The sequence below is a fragment of the Onychostoma macrolepis genome, chromosome 01 (assembly GCF_012432095.1).
Source record: "Onychostoma macrolepis isolate SWU-2019 chromosome 01, ASM1243209v1, whole genome shotgun sequence".
NCBI lineage: Eukaryota > Metazoa > Chordata > Actinopteri > Cypriniformes > Cyprinidae > Onychostoma > Onychostoma macrolepis.
This window is the reverse complement of record NC_081155.1, coordinates 31,758,340-31,782,279: the sequence shown is the minus strand read 5'-3', so window position 1 is coordinate 31,782,279 and position 23,940 is coordinate 31,758,340. Positions and strand designations below refer to the sequence as shown.

The 23,940-nt window shown below is 37.9% G+C and overlaps 1 protein-coding gene across 2 annotated transcripts; it reads right to left on the bottom strand.

The window, feature by feature from the left end:
* Positions 1-401: 401 nt before the first annotated feature.
* On the bottom strand, positions 402-22,243 carry chrnb3a (cholinergic receptor nicotinic beta 3 subunit a). Of its 2 annotated transcripts, XR_009273543.1 has the most exons (7): positions 21,724-22,243; positions 17,706-17,857; positions 5,487-5,531; positions 5,294-5,403; positions 3,005-3,908; positions 1,121-1,594; positions 402-573 (listed from the first exon to the last, which is right to left on the bottom strand). XR_009273543.1 is itself a non-coding variant. In XM_058792583.1 (6 exons), exons 1-6 carry the CDS (start codon positions 21,782-21,784, stop codon positions 1,463-1,465), a joined length of 1,404 nt encoding a protein of 467 aa, XP_058648566.1. In that variant the 5' UTR covers positions 21,785-22,243; the 3' UTR covers positions 402-1,462. The 2 variants fall into 2 exon arrangements, 1 of the variants encoding a protein (XP_058648566.1); XM_058792583.1 differs by having other exon boundaries at positions 402-1,594.
* Between the last annotated feature and the right edge of the window lie 1,697 nt (positions 22,244-23,940).

Genomic DNA, 23,940 nt, shown 5'->3' with positions numbered 1-23,940 from the left:
TTATAGTAAGTACATGTTGTTGATTAATATTACTAAGCAATTGTATAATTATACTGTATCAAGGGCACTGTAAAATAAAGTGCAACTAAAAATATATTGTGAATATATACAGCAATATGGTCAAAGTCAAAAGTGTCCATTTTACCCGAATTCCTTCTATTACTTTTGCATTTTTAAGTTCACCTCTAAAAAAGGTCCAGGTTTAGGGTTCTCTCGAAAACTATTTTAAGGACCCAAATAACACTGATTCAGTGTTTCCTGTGCGAAATGCCAGGCTATTCTGAACCATAGAGAAATGTTTCTGATGTGTCACAGCAGTAAATACACTTGCACAGATCAGTGAAAAGATTATTTACATAAATTCATGTGATTTATTTTGTACAATTGACATCTCCATTTACTGACCTTTGATAAAACAGTATCTATGAACAGAAATAAAGAAGCTTGTCATAATACAGTCCTTGCTAATGATGCCCAAGAAAGGTCGTGATCAGTTCATCTCTCCCATTAAATCAGCAACAGCATCTCCAAGGATTTAGGGATAAGGATGCCTGACACTTGGTGAATTTCATCCTAAAAGTATAAATAAACATAAATGGCAGATATAGAGATTTATAAAACAATATATGTGGCAAAATCTTGCAGAGTTCTTTTTATAAATTCCAGGCTGTGGACAATTGTAGATACATACACATGCGCTTTGCTTTATGCATGGCCTCATCTGCATAGAATTTACATAGGCATAATATCATCTAAGGCATGATACTACTTCATTTAACATTATTAAAAATAGGAAGCTAGATGATAAAATGTACGGTAAATGTCACCTGTGCTAATAAGAGAGATACTATTATAACTGATCATCATCCAGACTTACAGAAATAACACTACATTATTAATAAAATTAATGAACAATTATATTAATCTGGATAGTGATACAATTGTTTTTACGGTTACTGCAAACAGTTTGCATTTTTAATAAAGTGAATAGGTAGTGAGCAGAATCATAAAATCACAAAGTAAAATATTACTTACATGGACAATAACACATTTTTAACCTGAAATAAGTAAATAAATAAGACTGAAAGCAAAATGAAAGGAATAAAAAAGGTGATTATACCTTTTACACAGTACTGCCAACTTATTGAAGATCTTTAAAACCACGATCCCCTTAGAGAGATTACACAGATTCAAACTCCCTCAGCTGTATAAACTGCCTTTTAGTTTTGTGTTAAAAGGGCAGAAAATTCCTGAACTTCATTTTAGCTGAGTTTTGCTATTTTCAGTCTAACTATTGAACACAGCAACTAGGAAGGAGAGATAGAAGCTGAATTTGGAGAGGATTACAGATGTGGCTAGGCCAGAAAATGACTTTTAAAGGGATTACTGTAATGTTGTGGGAACTACACATATTTCAAAGAGGTCATAAGAATGTCATAAGAGATTTCGTTGGCTGAAATCTCTAAGGTGTGCTGAGGTACATCTGCAGCGCTGGGGTGAAGATGAGGATGGTCCCAAGCACAGAGACTGTGAGAAAGACCCAGAGGAAGATCCGGTCCAACACCTGAGCCACAAACTTCCAGTCCTGAACAACCTGAGAGACAAACAGACCCAAACTGAATTAGGTACATACTGTCAATTAATAACAAAGCAGTTTTCATACCTCTTGTTCCAGACAATTAGCATTAGGGGGCTTTCACACAGGATATACTTTTGCCTTAATTTGTGCTATTTTTTAATTGCACTGTTGTGCCTTTGACCACTTTTCAATCTGACAAATAAAGAAATCATTATTTTAAACAGTTTAATTCAATTTATGTTTAAAATTTTTCATGTAAGACAATACATTTATTAAACATTAATAAATGCAACATTTACACTGTATAAAAAAATTATAATTTCCATATTGGCTTTCTTTTTCTTTTTGTCAAATGCTTTTCTTTATTTATTTGTCAGTCAATTTGAACCAATCACATGTGGGAACAGCCAGTGAGCTTTCTGAATTTTAAGACACACACCCTAAAACACAGATCATTTTTTTTAAATAGGTGTTGTAATGTAGAGAAAATCTTTTATGTAGTTTTATGCATTTATGTAGTTACATTTAAAACTATGTTGATGAAGTATGGCTTCAGGCTAACATCTCCAACAGCATTTGGCTTTGCAGATGGCTATTGTGTCAAAACGGTGTGTCTTAGTGATTGCCGGTTTTGAAACACTGCTTCATGATTTTTTTTTGTATTCAATTTTGTATCAAATAAGTCACATGACTTGGGCAAATGAGTCTACAAGTTACAATACACTATACAATACATTAATACATTAATACATTAATACGTACAAACGCTACAAATGATTAAAAAGCATTATGCAGACACATCTTATTAAATGGTATTTGATTATTTGCAGATTTCATTGAAAACTTCCTAAGACATTAACTGATTGACTGGAGTCATGTGGATTACTTGATGTCATGACTTGAGGAGTCATGTGGATTGCTAATGTCTTTATCAGCTTTTTAAAATCTCATTCTGAAGACACCCATTCACTGCAAGAGGATCCATTAGTGAGCAAGTGAGGTAAGAAACAAACTCATCTACTATTTGGATGACCTGAAGGTGAGTACGATTTCAGCAAATTTTCATTGTTGGGCTAACTATTCCTTTAATAGATTACAGTTTCAAGAAAACGATTCGAAACGGTGAATAATTTGGCAAAGAAACTAGTTTAAATAATTCCGATTTAAAGTTTGGGAATTTTAAGTTTTAGAAGTAAAAATTTTTTTTTATTAATATTTTATTGTTAATTGTTACATTTAAGTTAGAAAATAGAAATATTTGTCAATTTATTTATTTTTTTGTCTATTTGATTTTTTTTTATTCCTAATTTTATAACTGACTGCTTTATTGCATTTTTACTCTTAGTCCTCTATAAATAGTGTCCTGAATGAACAAATCATGACTTAGAAAGTTAATGCTGTTGGGGGGAAAAAAAGCCTAAACACCTCTCTGATGAAGTGCTCCTTCTTGATGTGTCTGGAAATGTAGTGCACTGAGTAAGTGGCTTTCTCCAACAGGGCAATCCAGGCCTGGTTCTCATCTTCCTTTAACCCCGCTCGTCCTCCTCCGGCACTCTTCTGTTGCCCTCTTTTCATCCCTCTTTTTGGCTCTGGGCTCCGCAGCTCAATGTCTGGGTACTGATAACGATCAGTGTGTCCCCTCATGCAGAGCAGTCTAGGTAATCTCTGGAGGAAAAGACTTTTAACCCACGGTGCCATGGGATGGTAAGTGGCAGAAGAACGATGATGGACATTAATGACAAAGACAGTTACAATGATAGAGAAAGTGACGAAGATCATGATAAAAAGCAGATACTCTCCTATCAAAGGAATGACTTTAGAGGAAGACGGAATGATCTCTTCAATGACGAGAAGAAAGACAGTGAGAGACACAAGGACAGAGGTGGAGAGGGAAAGCTTTTCTCCTTCATCCGAGGGGAGATAGAAGACCAGCACGGTCAGAAAAGACAGACCGAGACATGGGATGATGAGAAAGAGTGTGTAAAAGAGAGGAAGACGTTTAAGAATGAATGAATATGTGACGTAAGGATAGGAGTAAATGCCGTCACGCCGACTGCCTCTCTGGCCGGTAGCGTTGAGTATTTCCCATTCGCCATTATCAAAGAAGTCTTTACGGTCTACGTATGCGTCCACCAGGGTCAGGTCCACCATAGTGCCATCGTATGTCCATGACCCAAACTTCATCGAGCAGTTCTGTCTGTCGAAAGGGAAAAAGGTGACATCCATGGTACAGGCGGATTTATAGCTGGCAGGAGGAGTCCACATGATGGTACCATTAAACCTTACAATGGCTTTGGTCATTAGAGAACCCTCAAATCGGCCATCAGCGCTATAAGAGATGGAGAGAGGGAGACATGATATTAACAACTACATTTTTCATTTTTTTAAAGAAAACGTAAGTAGTGATTGCCCATGCAACTGTCACGAAGTTCTGGGTGTTTGACAAGACATTGCTAAGGTGGTGTGCGTGATTGTTACATTGCGACTCTGTTGCTAGAATTTCTCAGATGGGTTAGTTAACCCTACTAATTCAATTAGAGATTGTAAACATGATCCTATGTGTGGGTTTTGCAGTTCAAAAAAGAAACTCCTTTTTATAAGTTGAAAATGTTTATAAGTTGAAAAAAGTTTATTTTTGTCAACCTATGATTCCCTTTCTGCTCAGCTTACACTTCTCAGACTCTTTTGAACATGTTATAGATCATTACTGTCAGAAAAAAAAAAAACCTAGATTATCTATATACATTTTCAGACTTTAAATCAAATATTGTCTGACACAGTGGTTCCCAACCTTTTGTCCTTGAAGCCCCTCCCCCCGAACATATAAGCATATCTGAGATGCTTCAAACATTCCTCTCCCCTAACCACATAGTTATTTAATCTTTTAAAAAAAGATATTAATTACAACACATAGGTGTAATTAAACATGAATCATTATTATATTTTTATTAAATATTACAATTTATTCATAAATTACATTTCCTGTTTTTTTTTTTTTTATTCTTTCGGATATTGGTAAAGTTTGTTTCTCTTATATTTGCTGTCTTGCAACAGTTTATTCATGTCTGCTTATTATATTGTGATTTTTAAGGGGCTTGTTTTGAGAATATTACCTCCTACCCAAAGCACAATAACTGTGGTAGCTGTTTTATTAGACAAGGTTGCTTGCAACCCTTTATCTGGAGCTTTAATAAAGTGAACAAAGATGTATGAGGGAAGAGTTCAGCAGAGAGTGAAAGAAGAGCAGCACATGTACGTGGACTGAACAGCAGTTATTGTTAATACCGACTGGTCATGAGTTATTTTAATAAAGTACATCTTGTAACTAGGTTATTATTTTTCTCTCGTCTGGTGGAGACTGAGACACCACAGCTGCTGCAGAGCTCTTCATATTATCTAGACATGCTCACATCGTTTGTGTCATAAAAACATGATTAACGAATTGACAGACTTTCAGCTGTTTCTGCTCAGTGGCCAGGCATTTTAGGCATTTCTAAAAACTTTTTTTTTTTTGCTTACTTAAAACAAAAAATAAATCTGTCTGTATTTTATACATGCCACAATGCAGATATTTGGGAGACTAAATAAACATAGTTTGTATTTTCTGTCTTTCAGATCAAGCACACAAAAATGAAATCAAAATACGATCACATTATTCATTAATATGTGCACCTGTATGACACTGATATGGATAAGAGGTTCTAAAAAAATTACTTCTCATAAAGGACAATGTCTGGTAGCCAGATAGATTCTGAGGGCACTCTGATAGATGTGATTCCACCATAATCTTCTGGATTCCACCGCAGCTTATAGTCTGTCCACTCCTACAGGAAAGAGACCAATAAAGCATCAATCAGGAGAGTATTTTGGGACATACTTAAAAAATAAAGCTAAATTTCTGAGTTACCTGCCACAACCAGACATTTGTAGTCATTAGTTGATTCTTTTCATCCTGAAAAGAAAAATGAAGAAAATGCACAATGAAAGAAGATAAACATCCATAGTTGCAAAATGATTTTAGTACCATACTTGAGCTTGAACATGTTTTGAATGAACCCAAATGCAATATTTCTCCCAAAATCTCAAAAAATCTCTCACCATTGACCTACTTGTGTCATACAGATTATTAACTCAACTGTGCTATTTATACTTGCAGCTTAAACGATAGTATCTTATGTCCTTTGTTTCATTAAATTGAAATTCAGACCATGAATAGGAACTAATATACTTAGACTCATCTGTTAAATAAGAATGGTGTGAAAATCAATTGTTCCCACAGTGTTCAGTGTTCCACCACCTAGAAAATTCACACTGTCAAGTCGTGACAAGGTGAGCACTGAATACCATGTAGTGCTGATTACAGATATGACCATCAGGTGGCTCTGCAGGACTATCACATATAGAATGTGTCTGAATCTCAAAACAATTGACTTGCTGCCTCACTGTCCAGACTAAACAGACTTCAAAGAGGCTTCTAACAAAGCACCATATTTTCAAACTAACGATCTTGCAAAATTACTCAACTATATCATTAGCTTGCATAATTATTGTTTTTATAAAATATTAACTTACCATTAACTTTCCTTTATTAATGTATCTAGAAATAATTAGATTTCTCTAAATTCTGTTTTAGTTAGTTTTAGTTTTTCATTTTTTCCCCCAAATGAATAGAATATACAATATCATAAAATATACAGTTGGACTCAAAATTATTCATACCCTTGGTATATATGATCAAAGAAGGCTGTGAAAATAAGTCCGCATTGTTTATTCATTTGATCTTTCATTCAAAAATTTTCAAAAAAATCTAACCTTTTATTGAAGTACAAAATAAATAAATAAATAAAATAAAATACAAAAGTGGGGGAAAATCACATTATGAAATAAATATTTTTCTCTATTTTTCTCCACGTTTCCCTCGTGCTTCTTCCAACAGCGTATCGTGAGCAGTGTTGGGGGTAACGCATTATAAGTAACGCGAGTTACGTAATCAGATTACTTTTTTCATGTAACTAGTAAAGTAACGCATTACTTTTTAATTTACAAGAAAATATCTGAGTTACTTTTTCAAAAAAGTTACGCCAGTTACTTTGTTTTCCCGTTTATTGACTGACAAGTCTCCTGTCCCAATATTGGGAGAAATCGGAAGTACAGAGGCGCTGTATGTGAACATGGTGTTACTGTAGTTCTAGACTAAATGTGAATATGCATTAATTTATCCCACTCGCAAAAAAACTGATTTAGTATTCATCAAAATTAATTAAAACGGTGAAATGCAAACTCAGAATATGACATAAACCTGCAATAATTAAATATGTTAAATAACACAAATGTATCTAATCCCATTCTATTAACCAATGTCTTTGCTGCTGACCTTTGATGATCCAGTTCAACCATACTAATAAGCAAAAATGACTTTAGATAAACTAACAATTGTGGTTCATTATTTATTTTTTTTATTGCTGAAGAGTGTTGAACCTTCTTCTCCTGCGTTCTACTGTACAGACGTGAATTTACTTTTCCTTCAGCCTGAGGTTTATTCATTACACTTTTTGGTGTGAAAGGGCTTTCACATTTGCTATAAATAGAACTTCTTATATTAAAAACAATCAAGCCCTGCTCATATTTAAAAAGTAACGCAAAAGTAATGTAATGCATTACTTTCCATAAAAAGTAACTAGTTACCGTAATTAGTTACTTTTTTAGGGAGTAACTCAATATTGTAATGCATCACTTTTAACTTATAACACAGTAACTTTCCCCAACACTGATCATGACAGTGTGTCTACACGGTGAGGAGGAGCGTTTGAGTTGCCAAAGTGGTGGCAGCTTATCAGAATTATCAGCCCGAGTCCGACCTGAGCCCATTTTCCCCTTCTCCCAAAACAGCTTGTTTCAGCTAAACTAGAAACTAGTTACATTTTGAATGTAATGGAAAGGTGATTATATTTCGTTTTTTAAAATTATTTTTTATAAAGTTAGAATTTTTTTTTTTTGTTCGTTAAATGTAAGGTTTTTTTAAGTAATTTACATTTACATTTATGCATTTAGCAGACGCTTTTATCCAAAGCGACTTACATTGCATTCAAGTTACAGTTTTTTTTTTTACATTTTATCAGCTCTTGCTTTCCCTGGGAATCGAACCCATGATCTTAGCGTTGCTAGCGCCATGCTCTACTATTTGAGCTACAGGAAAGTAATGAAAGTGGCAGCAGTGAGTTGAAAGGTTTGATCAATTTAGCCTTCTCAAATCATCACGACTTGCCTAAAATAAAATATATAGATATAAAACAGTTCATCACAATGTTAGTTTAAAATTTAACCTAGATAAATGTGCGCTGACGCATATCCAGCACAGCAGTTTGTGTGGAGAGTGGAAGCTGAAGCTCACTTTACAGAACATGGAGGCGCCAGCGCAATCACTTGCATTTTTTCTTACAGTAGAAACAACTTTTTGCTCATAAATGTAAGAGTAATACATCATTTGGAACTGTAAAGGGTCTACTTTCATTTGTGTGCATTCACAATATCAACAAAATGTACTTTTATAAAATAAATAAGAAAACATAGGATGCGCTTGCTGCCGTCTCAGTTTTGAGCAGGAGCGCTTCACAATGATGAACCGAAACTCAACTAATTGCCTCACAGACATGATAAAAATATATATCTATAGAAAGTTTTAAATTACTACTGTAAAACGAAATAATTCAAATCGAAAACAAAAACTCTTACTTTATGTAATCTGTAAAGATGCATTTCTCTCTAAAGGCACGTCCAACGAGGAGATGGCGAGTCATTTTTTCATCACCATCTAATATATAAAAATAAGGAAAAGCCTAAAACAGGCCCGATTATAATTTGCGTTTTGTTAATTGTATATAATTTTAAAAAATACCACATAATGCCATATAATATGTAAAACTTTGTCCTATAATTGCATAGCTGTTTATATTTTCTGATTTTTATGTTGCTCTGTTCTGAATACCTTAAAATTGAAAGGATTTGCTGCAAGGCAATTTTGTCTGATATGTGAATTATTTATTGGCCTTTTTTTTATAAAATCCATGCAGCACATGCTTTAAAAACAGCTTTAAAATTCCCATTTGTAAAATAGGCTACAAATTAATTGTTTTAGTCTAACCCGAGCTCATGAAAATGCGTATAGTAGGCCTACAATTTTCTGTTTCTATTTGGCGTAATATTTATACACAGAAATTGACTTTTATATTCAATATTTATATGCAGAAATTGACTTCGCGGTGCAAAAGACTGATAAATTCATAATTAATGGCAAGGCTGGTTCAGTCGACAGAAATGCGGGACAAACGACGGGCCTATAATTTACTGCTGAAATGTTTGCGGGGCAAATCTCAGGTCAGTCTGAGTACTCATGGTACGCACAGTGCGTACAGCCACACCTGCAGGCGCCACTGATTGTATATATTATACAAGCGCTCTATGTATAGCCTATATATAGATTGAGAAGCTGCACGACAAGAAAATATACTTGTTAGAGGTATATTTACTTTGTACATTTATTTGAATTCATATTTCATACATATACAGCAGAGTCGGCAAAGCCTTCTAAACCTTCAAATCGATCCTGTGATCAATACCTAAATATATAGTAAATATTATAAGATGACAAAAAGATAGCTGAAACGACCCGGACCCAAAGCGACAGGGAACTTCCGGTACACCAAAACGGATTTGTGAATCAAAAAGCTTAATTTTTCGTTTTGGTTTTATTGTATTTTCATTTGATGCATTTGAACGGAGTGTGACGAAGACTAAATTAAAAGTGAGAAAAACACCTGAAATTCGTTTATTATGCCCAGGAGAAGGTTTAAATATGCGATAAACCACTGATTTATTTGTTTTCCTGTTTTAAAGAAAAAAACGGAAAAACGAATTATCCGAAGTTACACAGACGCTCGGGAGGTATCTGGCTCCATCCTTGCCCTCCAAGCCGCTGCGTACATCTTCAGCGCTAGTGGGCAAGAGGTACGTGGCAGCGGGTCAGGCTGGCGCGTGCCTGCACACTATGTCGGTGTTGCAGGCATACCAGGCTGACCTGCTTAAAGAGCTGGATGAGCACGAGGCGATGAGCTCCAATGACATCACGGACCTCAGGCGAACCGCTGATTTGGCTCTCCGCGCCACCAAGGACCTATGGCACATATGACAGCCCTGGTGGCAGCGGAGAGGCATCTGTGGTTGACCCTGTCCAACATCAGAGAGAAGGGCAGGGTGTTCCTCCTGGACGCCCCGCTTGCGCCTTCTGGCCTGTTTGGCGACACCGTCAATACCGTCGTAAACAAGCGGCGGCGTTTCAGCGGTTCCTGCCTCGCCGCTCTTCAGCTCAGACGGCTGCTGGACGGGAGCAGCCCCAGCCGCGTACTAGGGAAGCGCAAAAACAGAGCGTCACCACTCAGCCTCCCCTGAGTCGGGACTGAGGTGGTTCTGGGCCGGGGCCTTCGAAGCTGAAGAAGGACCTGCGGGGACAACTTCGAGAGACTGGTTCCCTTAGTAGACTATTTGGCAGCGTGGAAACTACTGCCAAATGTGTCTCGGTGGGTCTCGCATACTGTAGAGAGAGGCTACAGAATCGAGTTCGGTTTTCCTCCACCTCGATTCAACGCGGTGAATCCCACTCTGGTGGGCCCCGAGCAGGCTCTGGTAATGGAACGAGAAGTAGATACTCTCTTGAGGAAGGAGGTCATCGAGGTGGTCCCTCCTCACGAAAGAGAGTCCGGGTTCTATAGCTGGTACTTCATAGTTCCAAAGAAGGATGGAGGGTTGCGTCCCATTTTAGATATGTGTCAATTGAACCGCTCAGTCATGAGACTGAAGTTCAGGATGCTTACACTCAAACAGGTCATGTCTCAGATCAGGTCCGAGGACTGGTTTGTCACAATCAATCTAAAAGACGCATATTTCCATGTCTCCATCCTTCCCACTCACAGGAAGTTCCCGAGGTTTGCTTTTGGGGGGCGAAGCTTAGCACTAGCCTAGCACTCTCACCCCGCACCTTCACGAAGTATGTGGATGCTGCGTTAGCTCCATTGTGGCTGCAAGGCATCCGCATACTCAATTACATCGACGATTGGTTGATTTTAGCTCAATCAGAGCAGATGGCGATTCAACATCGAGATGTCATTCTCGCTAATATGGAAGTGCTGAGGCTAAGACTGAACGCCAAGAAAAGTGTGCTTTCTCCGGCTCAGAGAACCACTTATTTGGGCATGGTGTGGGATTCGACCATGATGCAGGCACGTATGTCACCTGCTCGTATCGAGTCAATCCTCACTGCAGTCACGAGAGTGAGAGAAGGCCGGTCACTCACTGTAAAGCAGTTTCAGAGACTACTGGGTCTGATGGCAGCTGCGTCCAACGTGATACCTCTTGGCAGTGGTGGCTCAAGATCAGGGGGTTTTCCCTGAGGGGAAACCCGCTTCACATGATCAAGGTCACGCGGCGGTGCCTATGTGCCATAGACATGTGGAGACAACCCTGGTTCTTGCCTCAGGGCCCGGTGCTGGGAGCTTCTTGTCGCTGCATAACGCTAGTGACGGACACATCCCTCACCGGTTGGGGTGCGGTTTCTTTCTCGCAGGTGTCCCAATACAGGACATCTGCAATGCTGAGGGATGGTCTACGCCCCTGACCTTTGTCAGATTTTATGGTCTTGACATGCGGGTCACTGCAGGCTCTTCCGTCTTCTCGCCCTAGATGTGCTCCGCAGGGATACACACTGGGCAGGGACTTGGAAGCCTGGCAGCGTGGATATCTCGTTCCCCTAGCGTTTTCAGACGCAGCTCGAGTTCCTGAAGAGGAACACCTCAGGTTACGTATGTAACCCTGGTTCCTCGAGGGAATGAGATGCTGCGTCTCGAGGCCATACTTCCGGCATCCCTGCCTGCGCTTGCTTCATTCCTAGAAGCTGACGCCGGTTTCACCGCACGTGCTTTTATACCAGCTGGTCATTACGTCACCCCGTCCGTGACGTCTCGCCCATCCATTGGATAGATTGCACACGATATTCAGAGCCGCTCACGCTGGAGGCGTTCCCCTAGCGTTTTTAGACGCACCGTCTCGTTCCCTCTAGGAACCAGGGTTACATACGTAACCTGAGGCATTTTCTATGGCTAATCAACATAAATAATGATGTAATAATTATAAAATAATATTTCTGACAGAATTATTTGCTACCACCAAGAAATAGGGTTTGAAGAATAATGTTCTATAATACTGGTAATTCCTACCTTACACTCATAGTTTTGATTAGAAGATTGGGTGGTTAAATACGGTCTAAATGCAAAAGTTACACACCAAACCCGATCTGAACATACACACAGGGTTGGAACGCTACACATTTTACACAAGACACAGGCCACATGGATCTTGACATACTGACAAGCTACAGTATAGAGGAAAGCGAGGCAAAGTGCGACAAAGGGAAGATGTCACAAGGGCAATATCTTACTTTAAGGTTAGTCAGAATCAGAAGTTAAAAAAAAAAAATCCAAACAAACTACACTCATTGGCATGGGATAGATTCAACAAGGGAACATTCGTCAGAGATTTTGGGTCATACTGACATGACAGCTCCAGCATAGGACCAGCTTAAACAAGCAAAAAATTAAATGCAAAAAGTCTGGCTGTGCTTAATGGGTACATTTTTGTACCCTTTAAGCACACCCCTGATCCCATTAAGCTCACGTCATGTTTTATTAAAAATTCTTGTTTATTTTAAACAACCTTTTAAAAGAATAATTGAAAAATGTTTTATTTGAAGGTACAAAGTCAATCACACACACACACAAAAAAACAGAACATTAAAATCAAGCAACAAGGCACTCAATTTTTTTTGAAGGACAAGCCTCTTATTAAATGGATGTCAACTTATCTATAGTCTTATCAACTTATCTATCTTATTATTTGAGTTGACTGATTCCATAGAAAATCACATAATGTATGATGATCACAGACTCCGATTCTTTTAGCTTCAGACTTTGATTCCATCCATTTGAAAGGGATCAAATGTGTTTGATATTTTCAGCAGATTTTAAAACATATTGTTTTCATTTGTCATACATCTCCTAGCAACAATGTGCACATTTCTGTGTGAGTCTGTTGTGATCGGAAGTGTGAGATCCTCAGTTGTTTAGTGTATGATGCCCAGTTTTCCTTTGTGACTATTTACAAAGTCGGTAAGTGTATGATGCCTGGTGTTTTAAAAACTGTTCAAATTTTAAAAGTCATATAGTGTATTCCAGCCTTTATTTGCTTTTTTCCTGGACAGATGCGACAGGTTTCTAATGGCTCCTTCTTTGTATGAACGACATGCCTCTTTCATCTTTGGGCATAAACAATAGTTACGTCTAGATTTTGTCATCTTAAAGATGTGAAAATAAGTTATTAACCATTTTATAAAGATTAACTTAAAGTGACAACCATCAGTTAATATTTAAAGTCTGTTTATGAAGTATTTACATAGACGTTCAATGTGAAGAGCTTAAAGAGAGCACACTGAGCTTAATTGGAGCAGCTACAATTTTTTATAAATTTTATGTAATATTTATTAAAATGCCAGGATTTTGCTAAATAAGTACTCTAGGTCCTGTAATAAATTTGTACATATTTTTTATATGAACAACTATTATTAACAATATCTATGAAATTATACTTTTTCTTATTGATGTCACACTGAAGCGGTGTGATTTTCATAGTAGTGTACCCTTTAAGCTCACCTTAAAATAATATAAAATCTTTAAAAATTACAGCACTGTAAAACCACAGACCAGCAATAAACTGTCAATTTATAATATTATGGATGTAAAAGTAAAAGCCAGTAATGCCTGTGAAGTAATATATTAGCGTAGCACACAATCGTATACAGCTAGTCAACTAACTGTGTTCTGTAGCATCTGCGCTATTTTGCTAAAACTATCATTTGGATCTAACTGTAATTATTTCCCAAATCCAAATAATATAATAATATAATATACAAAAGTCTAAACATTAATGTCTTAATTGTACAGTAAGTAGTGAAACTTACCCAAAATAAAGGCTTAAACATCTAAAAAATGCACATTTAAAAGGCTTCAAAATGGCCGCCAGACAGTGTGAACACATGGAGATTCATATCTCAGTGTGCAATGATCTGATTGACTTGAAATTACAGGAGGTATATAGTAACAAACACATAAATTGGTTGTAGGATCATGTAGGATCATGTAGGATAATAAATTATTTTTTCTTTTTATAATCTGAGCTCAAAAATGGAAGTGTGCTTAATGGGTACATGAGCTTAATAGGTACGTTTACCCTACATCTATGATGTGAATCTCCTGTTTCACCACATCTCAAAGGTGCTCTATTGGATTGAGATCTAGTAACTGTCACTGTCAAGCAGTGTTGGGCACGCTCTTTGGAAGCTCTCGTGCTGGTGGTACGGCACTTCAGCAGCGGTGGTTCTTCCCGTGTTGAGTGGGTTGCACACATCAGGTTGCACTACCCCCCTGTTTGTGTTGCAGGCGGCCATCTCCCCTGTGCGCTTCAGCACACTGAAAGAGTGAATTCTAAAAGAGCGAATTCTAAAAGAGCATTCAAGGGTGGAACGTCTTTTTAAAGACACATCTTTCAAAGATGCCTTTCCACCCGTGCGTTTCTGGATGGTCTGGATGGTTACCTGTTATGGTCACGATCGCTGCCTCTCATGTCTGGGCGTTAAACACGCTGAGACGGCCTTCGTGGACGAGTCCTGCTCCCATTGCTGGAAAATGACCGTCGCGGGGTTGTGGACCTGCAAAGGGCGAGGTGCCCGTGCCTCTGCCTAGACTGACCTCGCGCTACGAGCAACGAAGGTCACTGCACGGTCTCTGGGCCGTGTGATGTCCACTATGGTGGTCCAGGAGCACCATCTCTGGCTGTGTCTGGCCAACATGAGGGAGACTGATAAGATGCGGTTCTTGAATGCCCCTGTGTCCCAGACCGGCCTCTTCGGCGATGCAGTGGAGAATTTCGCCCAGCAGTTCTCCGCTGCACAGAAGCAGGCTGAGGCCATCATGCACATCCTGCCCCGGCGTGCAGCTGCTGCCTCCACCCGGCAGTGCCCCAGTCTACTCGTCGCCGTGGGTGACCCCTTGCCGCCGCCCCCGCTCCCACGCAGAAAGCGCAGCAGCCTCTAGCAAAGCAGAATCGTGGAGCCGGTCACAGGGTGGCCAACCTGCCCGTCCAGGCCCCCGCCAAACCTGGGCAACAACTCGACAAATCACTATCTCTGGGTCATGTCTTGCGTGCAGAGATCGCAGTCCTACTGGCGAAGGATGCGATAGAGCCAGTCCCTCCAGCTGATATGAGGACAGGGTTTTACTGCCCTTACTTCATTGTACCCTTCAGGGATCAGGTAGTGAGTCTGCAAGAGCTGCTCCCGGAGGAGGCAGACCCAGCCCTAGCTTTGCTCTGTCCCATCCGTGCCTTGAGATGGTACGTGGACCGGACACAAAGCTTCAGGACCTCATATCAGCTCTTCGTCTGTTACGGAGGCCACCAGAAGGGGAAAACCGTCTCCAAGCAGAGGATGGCCCACTAGATAGTGGATGCCATCACCCTGGCTTATCAGGCACAGGGTGAGCCCTGCCCACTCAGGTTGCAAGCTCACTCTACTAGGAGTGTTGCATCCTCCTGGGCGCTGGCTCATGGTGCCTTGCTGACAGATATTTGTAGTGCTGCAGGCTGGGCAACCCACAACACTTTCGTTAGATTCTATGGCCTTTGTGTTGAGCCAGTGTCCTCCTGTGATCTCACCTCAAACAGGTAGAAGCACCGAGAGGCCCTGGTTAGTGTCGGCTTGCTAAAACTGTCGAGCTCCTCCATCACCCTCGGCAGCCAGATGTGGCGGAGCGTCTGGTGCCAGGCCCTCACTCGATGAATCCATGAGAGCCGGTAGAGGGCTGGGTGCCATATGTAGTGACCTGAGTGGATCCCATATATGTAAATTCCATGATATACCTCAGAGCCCGTGTTTCCCCGGCAGACTTCTCTGTCATTTTCCAAGAGGGTTACAATCACCTCTAAATCTTCCATATGCACCTAAATGGTTATCCATATGTGTAAGTGCTTCTGAAACCTCCTTCGGGAAGTATGGGGCTTCCGCAACGTGACGTCTCCGTTCCCTCCTTCAGGGAACGAGGGTTACATACATAACCGAAACGTTTCCTGTTCTAAGCTGACAGAAGTGGCACCCAGTGTGGTTTCCGCTGCTGTAGCCCATCTTCTGCTTTAAGGTTCGACATATTGTGCATTCAGAGATGCTCTTCTGTGTACCTCTGTTGTAACGAGTGGTTATTTAAATTACTGTTGCCTTTCTATGAGCTCAAACCAGTCTGGCCATCCTCCTCTGACGTCTGGCATCACAAAGGCATTTTCACCCACAGAATTGTCACTCACTGAATAATTTTTTTTTTTTTTTTTTTGGACCATTCTCTGTAAACCCTAGAGATGGTTGTGCATGAAAATCCTAGTAGATCAACAGTTTTTGAAATACTCAGACCAGCCCATCTGGCACCAACAACCATGCTATCTACAAAATCATTAAAATCATCTTTCTTCCCCATTCTGTCCTTCAGTTTGACCATGTCTACATGCCTAAATTCATTGAGTTGCTGCGATTAATTTATATTAACAAGCTGTTGAATAGGCGTACCTAATAAAGTGTCTGATGAGTGTAGAGCATATTAAATATGTTATTTTAAGGGGTTAGTTAATCCAAAACTTCATCATTTACTCATTCTTGTGTCGTTCCAAAATTGTATGACTTTTTTTATTCTTTCACAGAAGAAATAAAATCATGCAGGTTTGGAACGATATTTTGAAAAATGTATCTGTGTTTTTGTCCATATAATGGATGTAAATGGTAACCAAACTCTTTGAGGATGAGTAAATGATGAGAGATTTTTTATTTTTGGGTGAACTCTCCCTTTAATACTATACTATATTATACTACATGTCATGTTGAAGTATGAATATACAGAATAATCCCAAAAAACCTAATATAAGCCTTGAAGGGTAATCATAATGCTACATGAGCACTACATTACATCTCAACATGCACATGTGCTAGTTGCTAGGCCATGGCTCTGGCAGTCATAGTTATTTTTCACAAACTCAGTAATAAGTAAAAAGGAAAAAACGTGGATGATGCCATACACATTTTAGGGTTGTCAGGTAAGCTTTGCCGTTCCGATGTTGGTGAGACCTTAGATTAATAAAATGTCAGTGTAATAGTTACATTATTGACTTTTAATTACGTTTGACTACAGCCTAAAGAGTGTCTCCTAAATTGATCATCTTCAAATTGGTAATTGCGACTTTTTATCTCACAATTTTCTCAGAATTGTGTGATATAAACTTGCAATTGTGACTTTTTTCTCAGAATTGCAATTTTAGATCTCACAATTCTGACTTTATAACACGCAATTGCAATTCTGTCTTTTTTCCCCTTAGAATTGGACTTTATAACTGACTATAACTTGCAATTGCGAGTTTGAATCTCACAATTCTAAAACGGAAAAAAAAGTCAGAATTGTGAGATATAAACGAGTTTATATCACAATTCTGAGGAAAAAAAATAGTAAGAATCGCAAGCTTGTATCATGCAATTCTGACTTTATAACTCACAATTGCGAGTTTGCAACTCACAATTATAAAAATAAAAGTCAGACTTGCGAGATAAAAAGTCACAATTAGCTTTTTTATATTTTTTATTCAGTGGCAGAAACGGGCATCCATGTAGTGACATATGGACTTTGAACCTGTTTTTGACAATGTGCAGATGCATCTTGGCTGTGCAACAACAATAGACAAAAACAGTTGGCACATAAAATGGAAAATCAACTTTTTTCAATCAATTTGAACTTTTTCAACAGCAAAGCAACTGACAGTATTTAGACAGCTGATTTTAAATAGCTTTTGAAGAAGTCATTAGCCCAAGCATTCACATACTTTTTCCTCCCTGCCTTTTGCATGTTTACACACTGTGTTCAGTAAAGACATATTTGTTTAGGGCATTTAATGACTTCTGAAGATCAGATGTTGCAGTGCAAATGTGTGTTTGTCTCACCACATCCACCAGCTGCGAGATCTTCAGACCGAAGCGAACAGTAATCGTGTCGTTGGCGTGAAGGATAGGTCTCACCCACTTCTGATATCCCCGAAAAAGATTCCTCAACAATGTGTCCTCCATCTCAGCTAGTGAGACAAACTCTTCAGGAGCTAGGGAGAGAGGGTGGATTAATTTTAGAACAATTAAAAGGAACTAAAATGACATAACAGCCTCAGGTGGCATGTGGTGATAAGGTAACGCATAATCTAAAGCTTCCATGCTGATTATCAGTATTGTATAGGCCTATACATACACATATCTGTCTGGTTATGTAGGAAGTATGTCCATGTTGGATTTGCCATCTAGAGAAATCACAGAAATTCAGAAACACTCTCCCACAAGAGTTAGATGAGCACAGAGTCATGAAGTGACAGCTGGCCCATGTTCCTCAGAGCTCCTTCTGCTGACGCAACCATTACCATGACATGATGACCTCAGACAAGCGCACTACACAGAGCATCAGGAGAACAAGATGAGCCCACGACTACACACACACATACACATTCTAGCATTAATGATTACACTCTCACAAACAAACACACACACACACACACACACACACACACTGACTGAACTATGGAGCACAGAATGTATTAAAAAAAATAATAATATTTTGCTAGTATTATAAATAGATGCCTTTAAAAACTCTTAAGTCTTAATTCAATTTAATTCATGAAATTAAATGAAATAGTAAATAGTAAAATGTTAAATAATTTTAAATCTAACATTTAAAGAGTTATGTCACTTAAAATGAAAACTCTGTCATCATTTATAAATGGCATTCCAAAGCCATTAGTTCTTGAGCATCCCTCAGTATGTGTGTTTATAAATATTTATAAGTGAATAAAAACCTAAATTAAAACCTAAATCTGTTCATCATTTAAGTGATCATGTTTTTAGGTACTTTTTGACACTTAAAAATATTGATTACATACTTACTATTTATATAAAAAAATATGTGAGGATTTAAAAAAAAAAAAAAATTATATTAAAATCTGTGTTTCAAAGATGAAGGAAAGCTTATTTATTTTGGCACAATGAGAGTAATTAATGACATAATTTTAATTTTAGTGTTGACTATCCCTGTAAATAGCATTTTCATAAAGCATTTACAAGCTGCTGTTCTTTATCTTTTGTCAGTATATTTATCTGTAAAAGCTTTTCTTTATTCTTTCCCCAAAAAATGCTACATGCTACTCATTGACTTTCTATTTACAAGTAAATAAATAAATAAATCCTATGTCTGTACTATTTCAGACATGGATATGTAACAACAAATAAATTGGGCATTTACAAAAAAATAGTCTGTTTTCATGGAATATGTATTTCTGACTGGTTGAGGTGCAGAATAATAAAACTTGAATGAAAGTTTACACTGTAATTCTCAGCATGATTGTTATTTTCAGAGTACTTCCAGAACATTCATGCAGGCACTCACTGAGAGTTCTTAATTCCATTATACAGTATAATTCATAATTCTATTTTAGGTAATTATAACTAGGATGGTCCCAGTCCTGTATATTCCAGACATGCTAAAATATACAATACTGCAACAGCTAATGCATATTTAATATCATGTATATAATGTAATTTTATATAATTTTACATTTTATAATATAAATTTAATATAATGTATATCTGCATGTCAAGGATTAAATGATCTGTTGGAAGGGTAATACAGAATGAATTTTCTTAATAAAATAACATTTCACAAGCCTGTTTTTTATGCAGAAAAACACACCAGAGGTCATGCTATATTGTAAATATAAGTGTTGTGCCTAATTGGCTTTTATGATTATTTGAAACCTACTCTCTTTCAATTCTTTTACCCTTTCTCTTCTCTCTTCCTCCTTGGTTTTGTCTTTCTCCATTTACATATGCCCTTTCCTGATATGCCCTTGCAAGTTTATAAATGCATCAGTTTGTAAATGTAGGTAGGTTCCATTAAATAAAAATTAAGCGCGTGCATTTGGGGGTTGGGGTTATCCATAAATGTCCTCTGTAAGGTACCCTCCATCATTAATGGCATAGCAATCTGTGCTCCACCACATTAATGACATTTTTACAGGATGCTACGCCTATCGTTGCTGAACGACCAGCATCACTTCCTTTCTCATCACAGTCTGTCGTGCCCTGGCAAAAGGTTGCTCAGCCTATCTTTGGGAAGCTGTTTTTCCAGCTCAGCAGGGCTGTGGGTCTTGCAACAGCAAGTATATGAAATGACATCATAAATAAAGACGCAGGGCAGGCCATCTCGCCTGGGTTTACGATTCAACCAACCAGGGAGTGGACAAGGACATGTAAATCAAAAGACAGGAGGGGGGAGGAGGGTGAGCAAGAGTGTGAAAAAACAGAATGTATTTGTATATGTATTCTGAAGTGTCTACAAGCCTATTTCAAGGTAAAAACAGGTTAATGTTTTGTGAGAAAAAAGTTGTGTGTGAAGTTGATGGTTCCTTTTTCATTGTGTTAATGAGTTATTTTTCTCCTCAATAGAAGTTAGATTTCGGTCAATTGCATCAGGACGTTCAAAGCCACTTTAATGTACTCAAGCATGCTGCAATTCATAGGACATCCCTACACAAAGAGTAAAAAACATAGACTTGCTACATAGAATAACCTTCTCGATCCAAGGACATCTGCATTCAGATGTTATGTTGCTACAGTGAAAATAATGTTATTTCCTTCTTACAGTATCAAATAAAAGATCATGAAAACCTTGGGGTTATTTGCATATAGATGGACAAAGTTCACAGACATCAGACACAGACCTCATTAGTCACTGGCCATAAATGTGAACAAATGTTCTCTTGTCTTCCCCAACAGCAAAACATCTGGTCTGGTCTTTTAAGGGTAAAAGGTAGTTTAGGGTAAATTTTAGGGCTGAATCAAAAGCCAAGAGTCAAATAAGCATATTCATGGCGTAACAGATATGCTTTCAGTCAAATTATCCTGCTTTGACGTCTTTGGAACCATTTTGTGTAGATGCAGCAGGAATGGACATAAAACCAGCCATATCGCAATTAAAAATGACTTGATACTAAGTTCTTTTAGGAATTGTTGTATAAAAATAATATCACACTCACCATCAAGCTTTTAGGCTATACTGGATATTAGCATGGAATATTATTCAGCATATGGCCATGCTGATATTCAGGATTGCAAATATTATTATGGCTATATAGGCCTTGTGTTAAAGATATAAAACAGAATATTTCCTTTACTATGAATGCCAAGTTTGACCACAATTTCCCCTTGATTAAACAATTTCACTCATTTCAATGAACAGAGAGGAAGAGAAAAGATGTCAAGTATTTCACTCCGAAGTGTTGCTGACAAACAAGATAAGTGAAAATCCAGTCCAGCCGCTCCATTTTTGGATTAAAGCTGCAGATGAAGGCTTTCATTGCCTCTACATTGATAAGAACCCCCATATATTCACTTTTACAAAACACATTTTCTTGCATTAGTGCTTCATACTATTAACACATCAAAGTGTTGGTGTCTGTTTATTTTTTGTTTTGTTTTGTTACAAAGCTGGTCCTAAATGACACATCTGAAGGGTGGAAAACCAGTAAAAGTGTATGGTTCAATTATGGGATGTATGACTGAACAGGTCACACAAAACATTAACTCTCAGAGACCCAGCTGAGGGCGCTAGAAGCCAAGCAATAAACGTAAATTAAACGAGACGTATTTCTTTTGTATCATTCATTTGTTGCAGGGTTCAAAGCACAAGATAAAACGTCTGATAATGCTTGAATGCACTTGGCTTCATTCTGAACATTTATGAATTCGTCTAAATTAACATTTTAGGTCAGATATAGGCTACTGGAGCCGAAAGCACTAGCATCATTTTAATAACTGACTATGTAATAAGTAAAACTGAGCAGTGATATAGGCTATGAAACCACACACGGAGAAATGCAAGAAAACTCTTAAAGATGATCAGTTTCAAGTGCAGCAGGTTACTCACCCTCTATCGTTGCATAGGCTACTGCCATTACGAGCAAAAGACCGGAGATTTGTAACTTCATGCTGTCTTTCCCGGCTCCAATTCCTTCATTCAATGGAATTATTTCATGCTGTTTGAACAGTGAGTCTCTGTCATCAATAAAAGGGGGTATTCTCTTTTTTTATTCATACGGCCGGACACCGAGCCGTTTCGTAAAACGATAAGATGTACTGCAACCTGCTGTGTGATAAAGCTATAAATTAATCATGAACGGAGTGGGGTTTTCAGGCTGCTCCGTCCGAGCCGAACACAAGAGGAAGATGCTTTCGCTCCCCCAGTCGGCGTTTATGTGATGTTGAGAAAGATGCCATTCATTCGCCGAGCAGCTGCAGCAGAGCAGGGAGAAAAAAATGAACGCTCGAGAACGTAAGGGGAGGGGATAAACAAACCAACGTCTTCGAGACGAAGATATTTATATATTTGAAGACTGGCGTGGTTTTGCTTCAGAAGCCACAGTTTACAAGTGACATCAAGTGACGACTTGACACACACAACTGTATAGCGTGAAAAGGTAATCAAAACTGTCATTAAAACCGAACACTTAGCCAAATTTAAAAATCAGGCCAAGGAATACGAAAAAATGGCTACAATGAAATAAGTTGGAAATGAAAATAAAAATCAGTATTAATAAAATTCATTTTTATTAATATTAAATGATTAGTCATCATCCAAGAAGTCCATGTCTTTTTTTTCTTCAGTCAAAAAGAAATTAAGATTTTTTTTTTTTTAGTAAAACATTCCAGGATTTTTCTCCATATTGTGGACTTCAATGGGAGCCAACGGGTTGAAGGCCCAAATTGCAGTTTCAATGCAGATGATCATTTGTGGTTAAAAAAGTACATACATTTTTATTTTTTTATGTTTTTTTTTTTTTTTTTTTTTAGAAAATGACTGATTGTTTTGCTAAAATAAGACCCTTATTCCTTGCCTGCAATCGTGTAGAGCCCTTTTCTATAATTTATATTTTATAGACTTTTTATTGTGCCCCTCTGGCCACCCCATTGTGGTGCCATCGGCCCATATCCCGCACCTTCATAAGTGGAATACAACAAGGCTTTGTACTAAGACCAATGTTATTTCCTTTATACCCTAGATTCTTTGGGTTCCTTTGTACAAAGTGTTACCACAATTTTGTTGAAGGTGACAGTTTTCACCATGCCTGTGTCCTAATACACTATCTTTTGTATTTGGAATGCTGAAAATATGCCTTCATTATACATTCACTGTAAACTGTAGTATTGGGTATATATTTGCTGTATACTATGTAACTCACCATTCATTACAGTGAATTATTATTTAGTCAGTTTGCAGAAAAGGAGTATGTCTGAATAATAACACCTGACTAAAAATAGCAAAAGGAAATGATAAAAAAAAAACAGTAATTCTTTAAGGATAATTCTTTATTTTATATTCTGCCATCAAGTTTAGATTTTCCCTCATAATGCGATTAAGAGAGTACTTGAAGCTAATGCAAACAGAATACTGTGATTATGTTAATGTGATCATGCTCATAATTAGAAAAACCCTATCCGTATTAAAATATGCAGAGTACTGACAAAGTGTGCATGTGCTAGTGCTGCAGATGGAAGGCATGTGACGTTCATCCACAGCTTTGAAAATATGCCTGGATAGAAAAAGCCAGATATTATGTAAAAAATTTTAAAGCTTTTTTTTTTTCATTCACTGATACCTAGGAGTGTTTACCACTCCTAACTTTAGAAACGGGGCCCAGTCAGGATTTGTATTATCATTAACATGGTCTGCCTGAAAAATAAATCTAAGACACGGCCAAACACTTACTGTAATATGCGTGTAATGAAATAAGAGATTAGCCTGCCAGCTGGTCAAAGATATGAAAACTAGATAGCATGCTAACACTAGGCACCCCAACTGGTTAATAAAACAATCAAGGTATAGAATGATCATGATACTGTATAATATATTAATAAAATATAAATTCACAGTCAGAAAACATATACAAGAGAAAATATTATAAATTCTGATGTTTTTCTCGCAACTCAGAATTCCAAGATATAATTCTTATATAATTCTTCTCAGAACTCTGTTTAAATCTCAGAATGCAACTTTTTATCTCACAATTCTTACTCTTTTTCTTTAATTTCTGAGAAAAACCCTCAGAAATGTGTATTTTGAGATAAAAAGTTGCTATTATCTTTT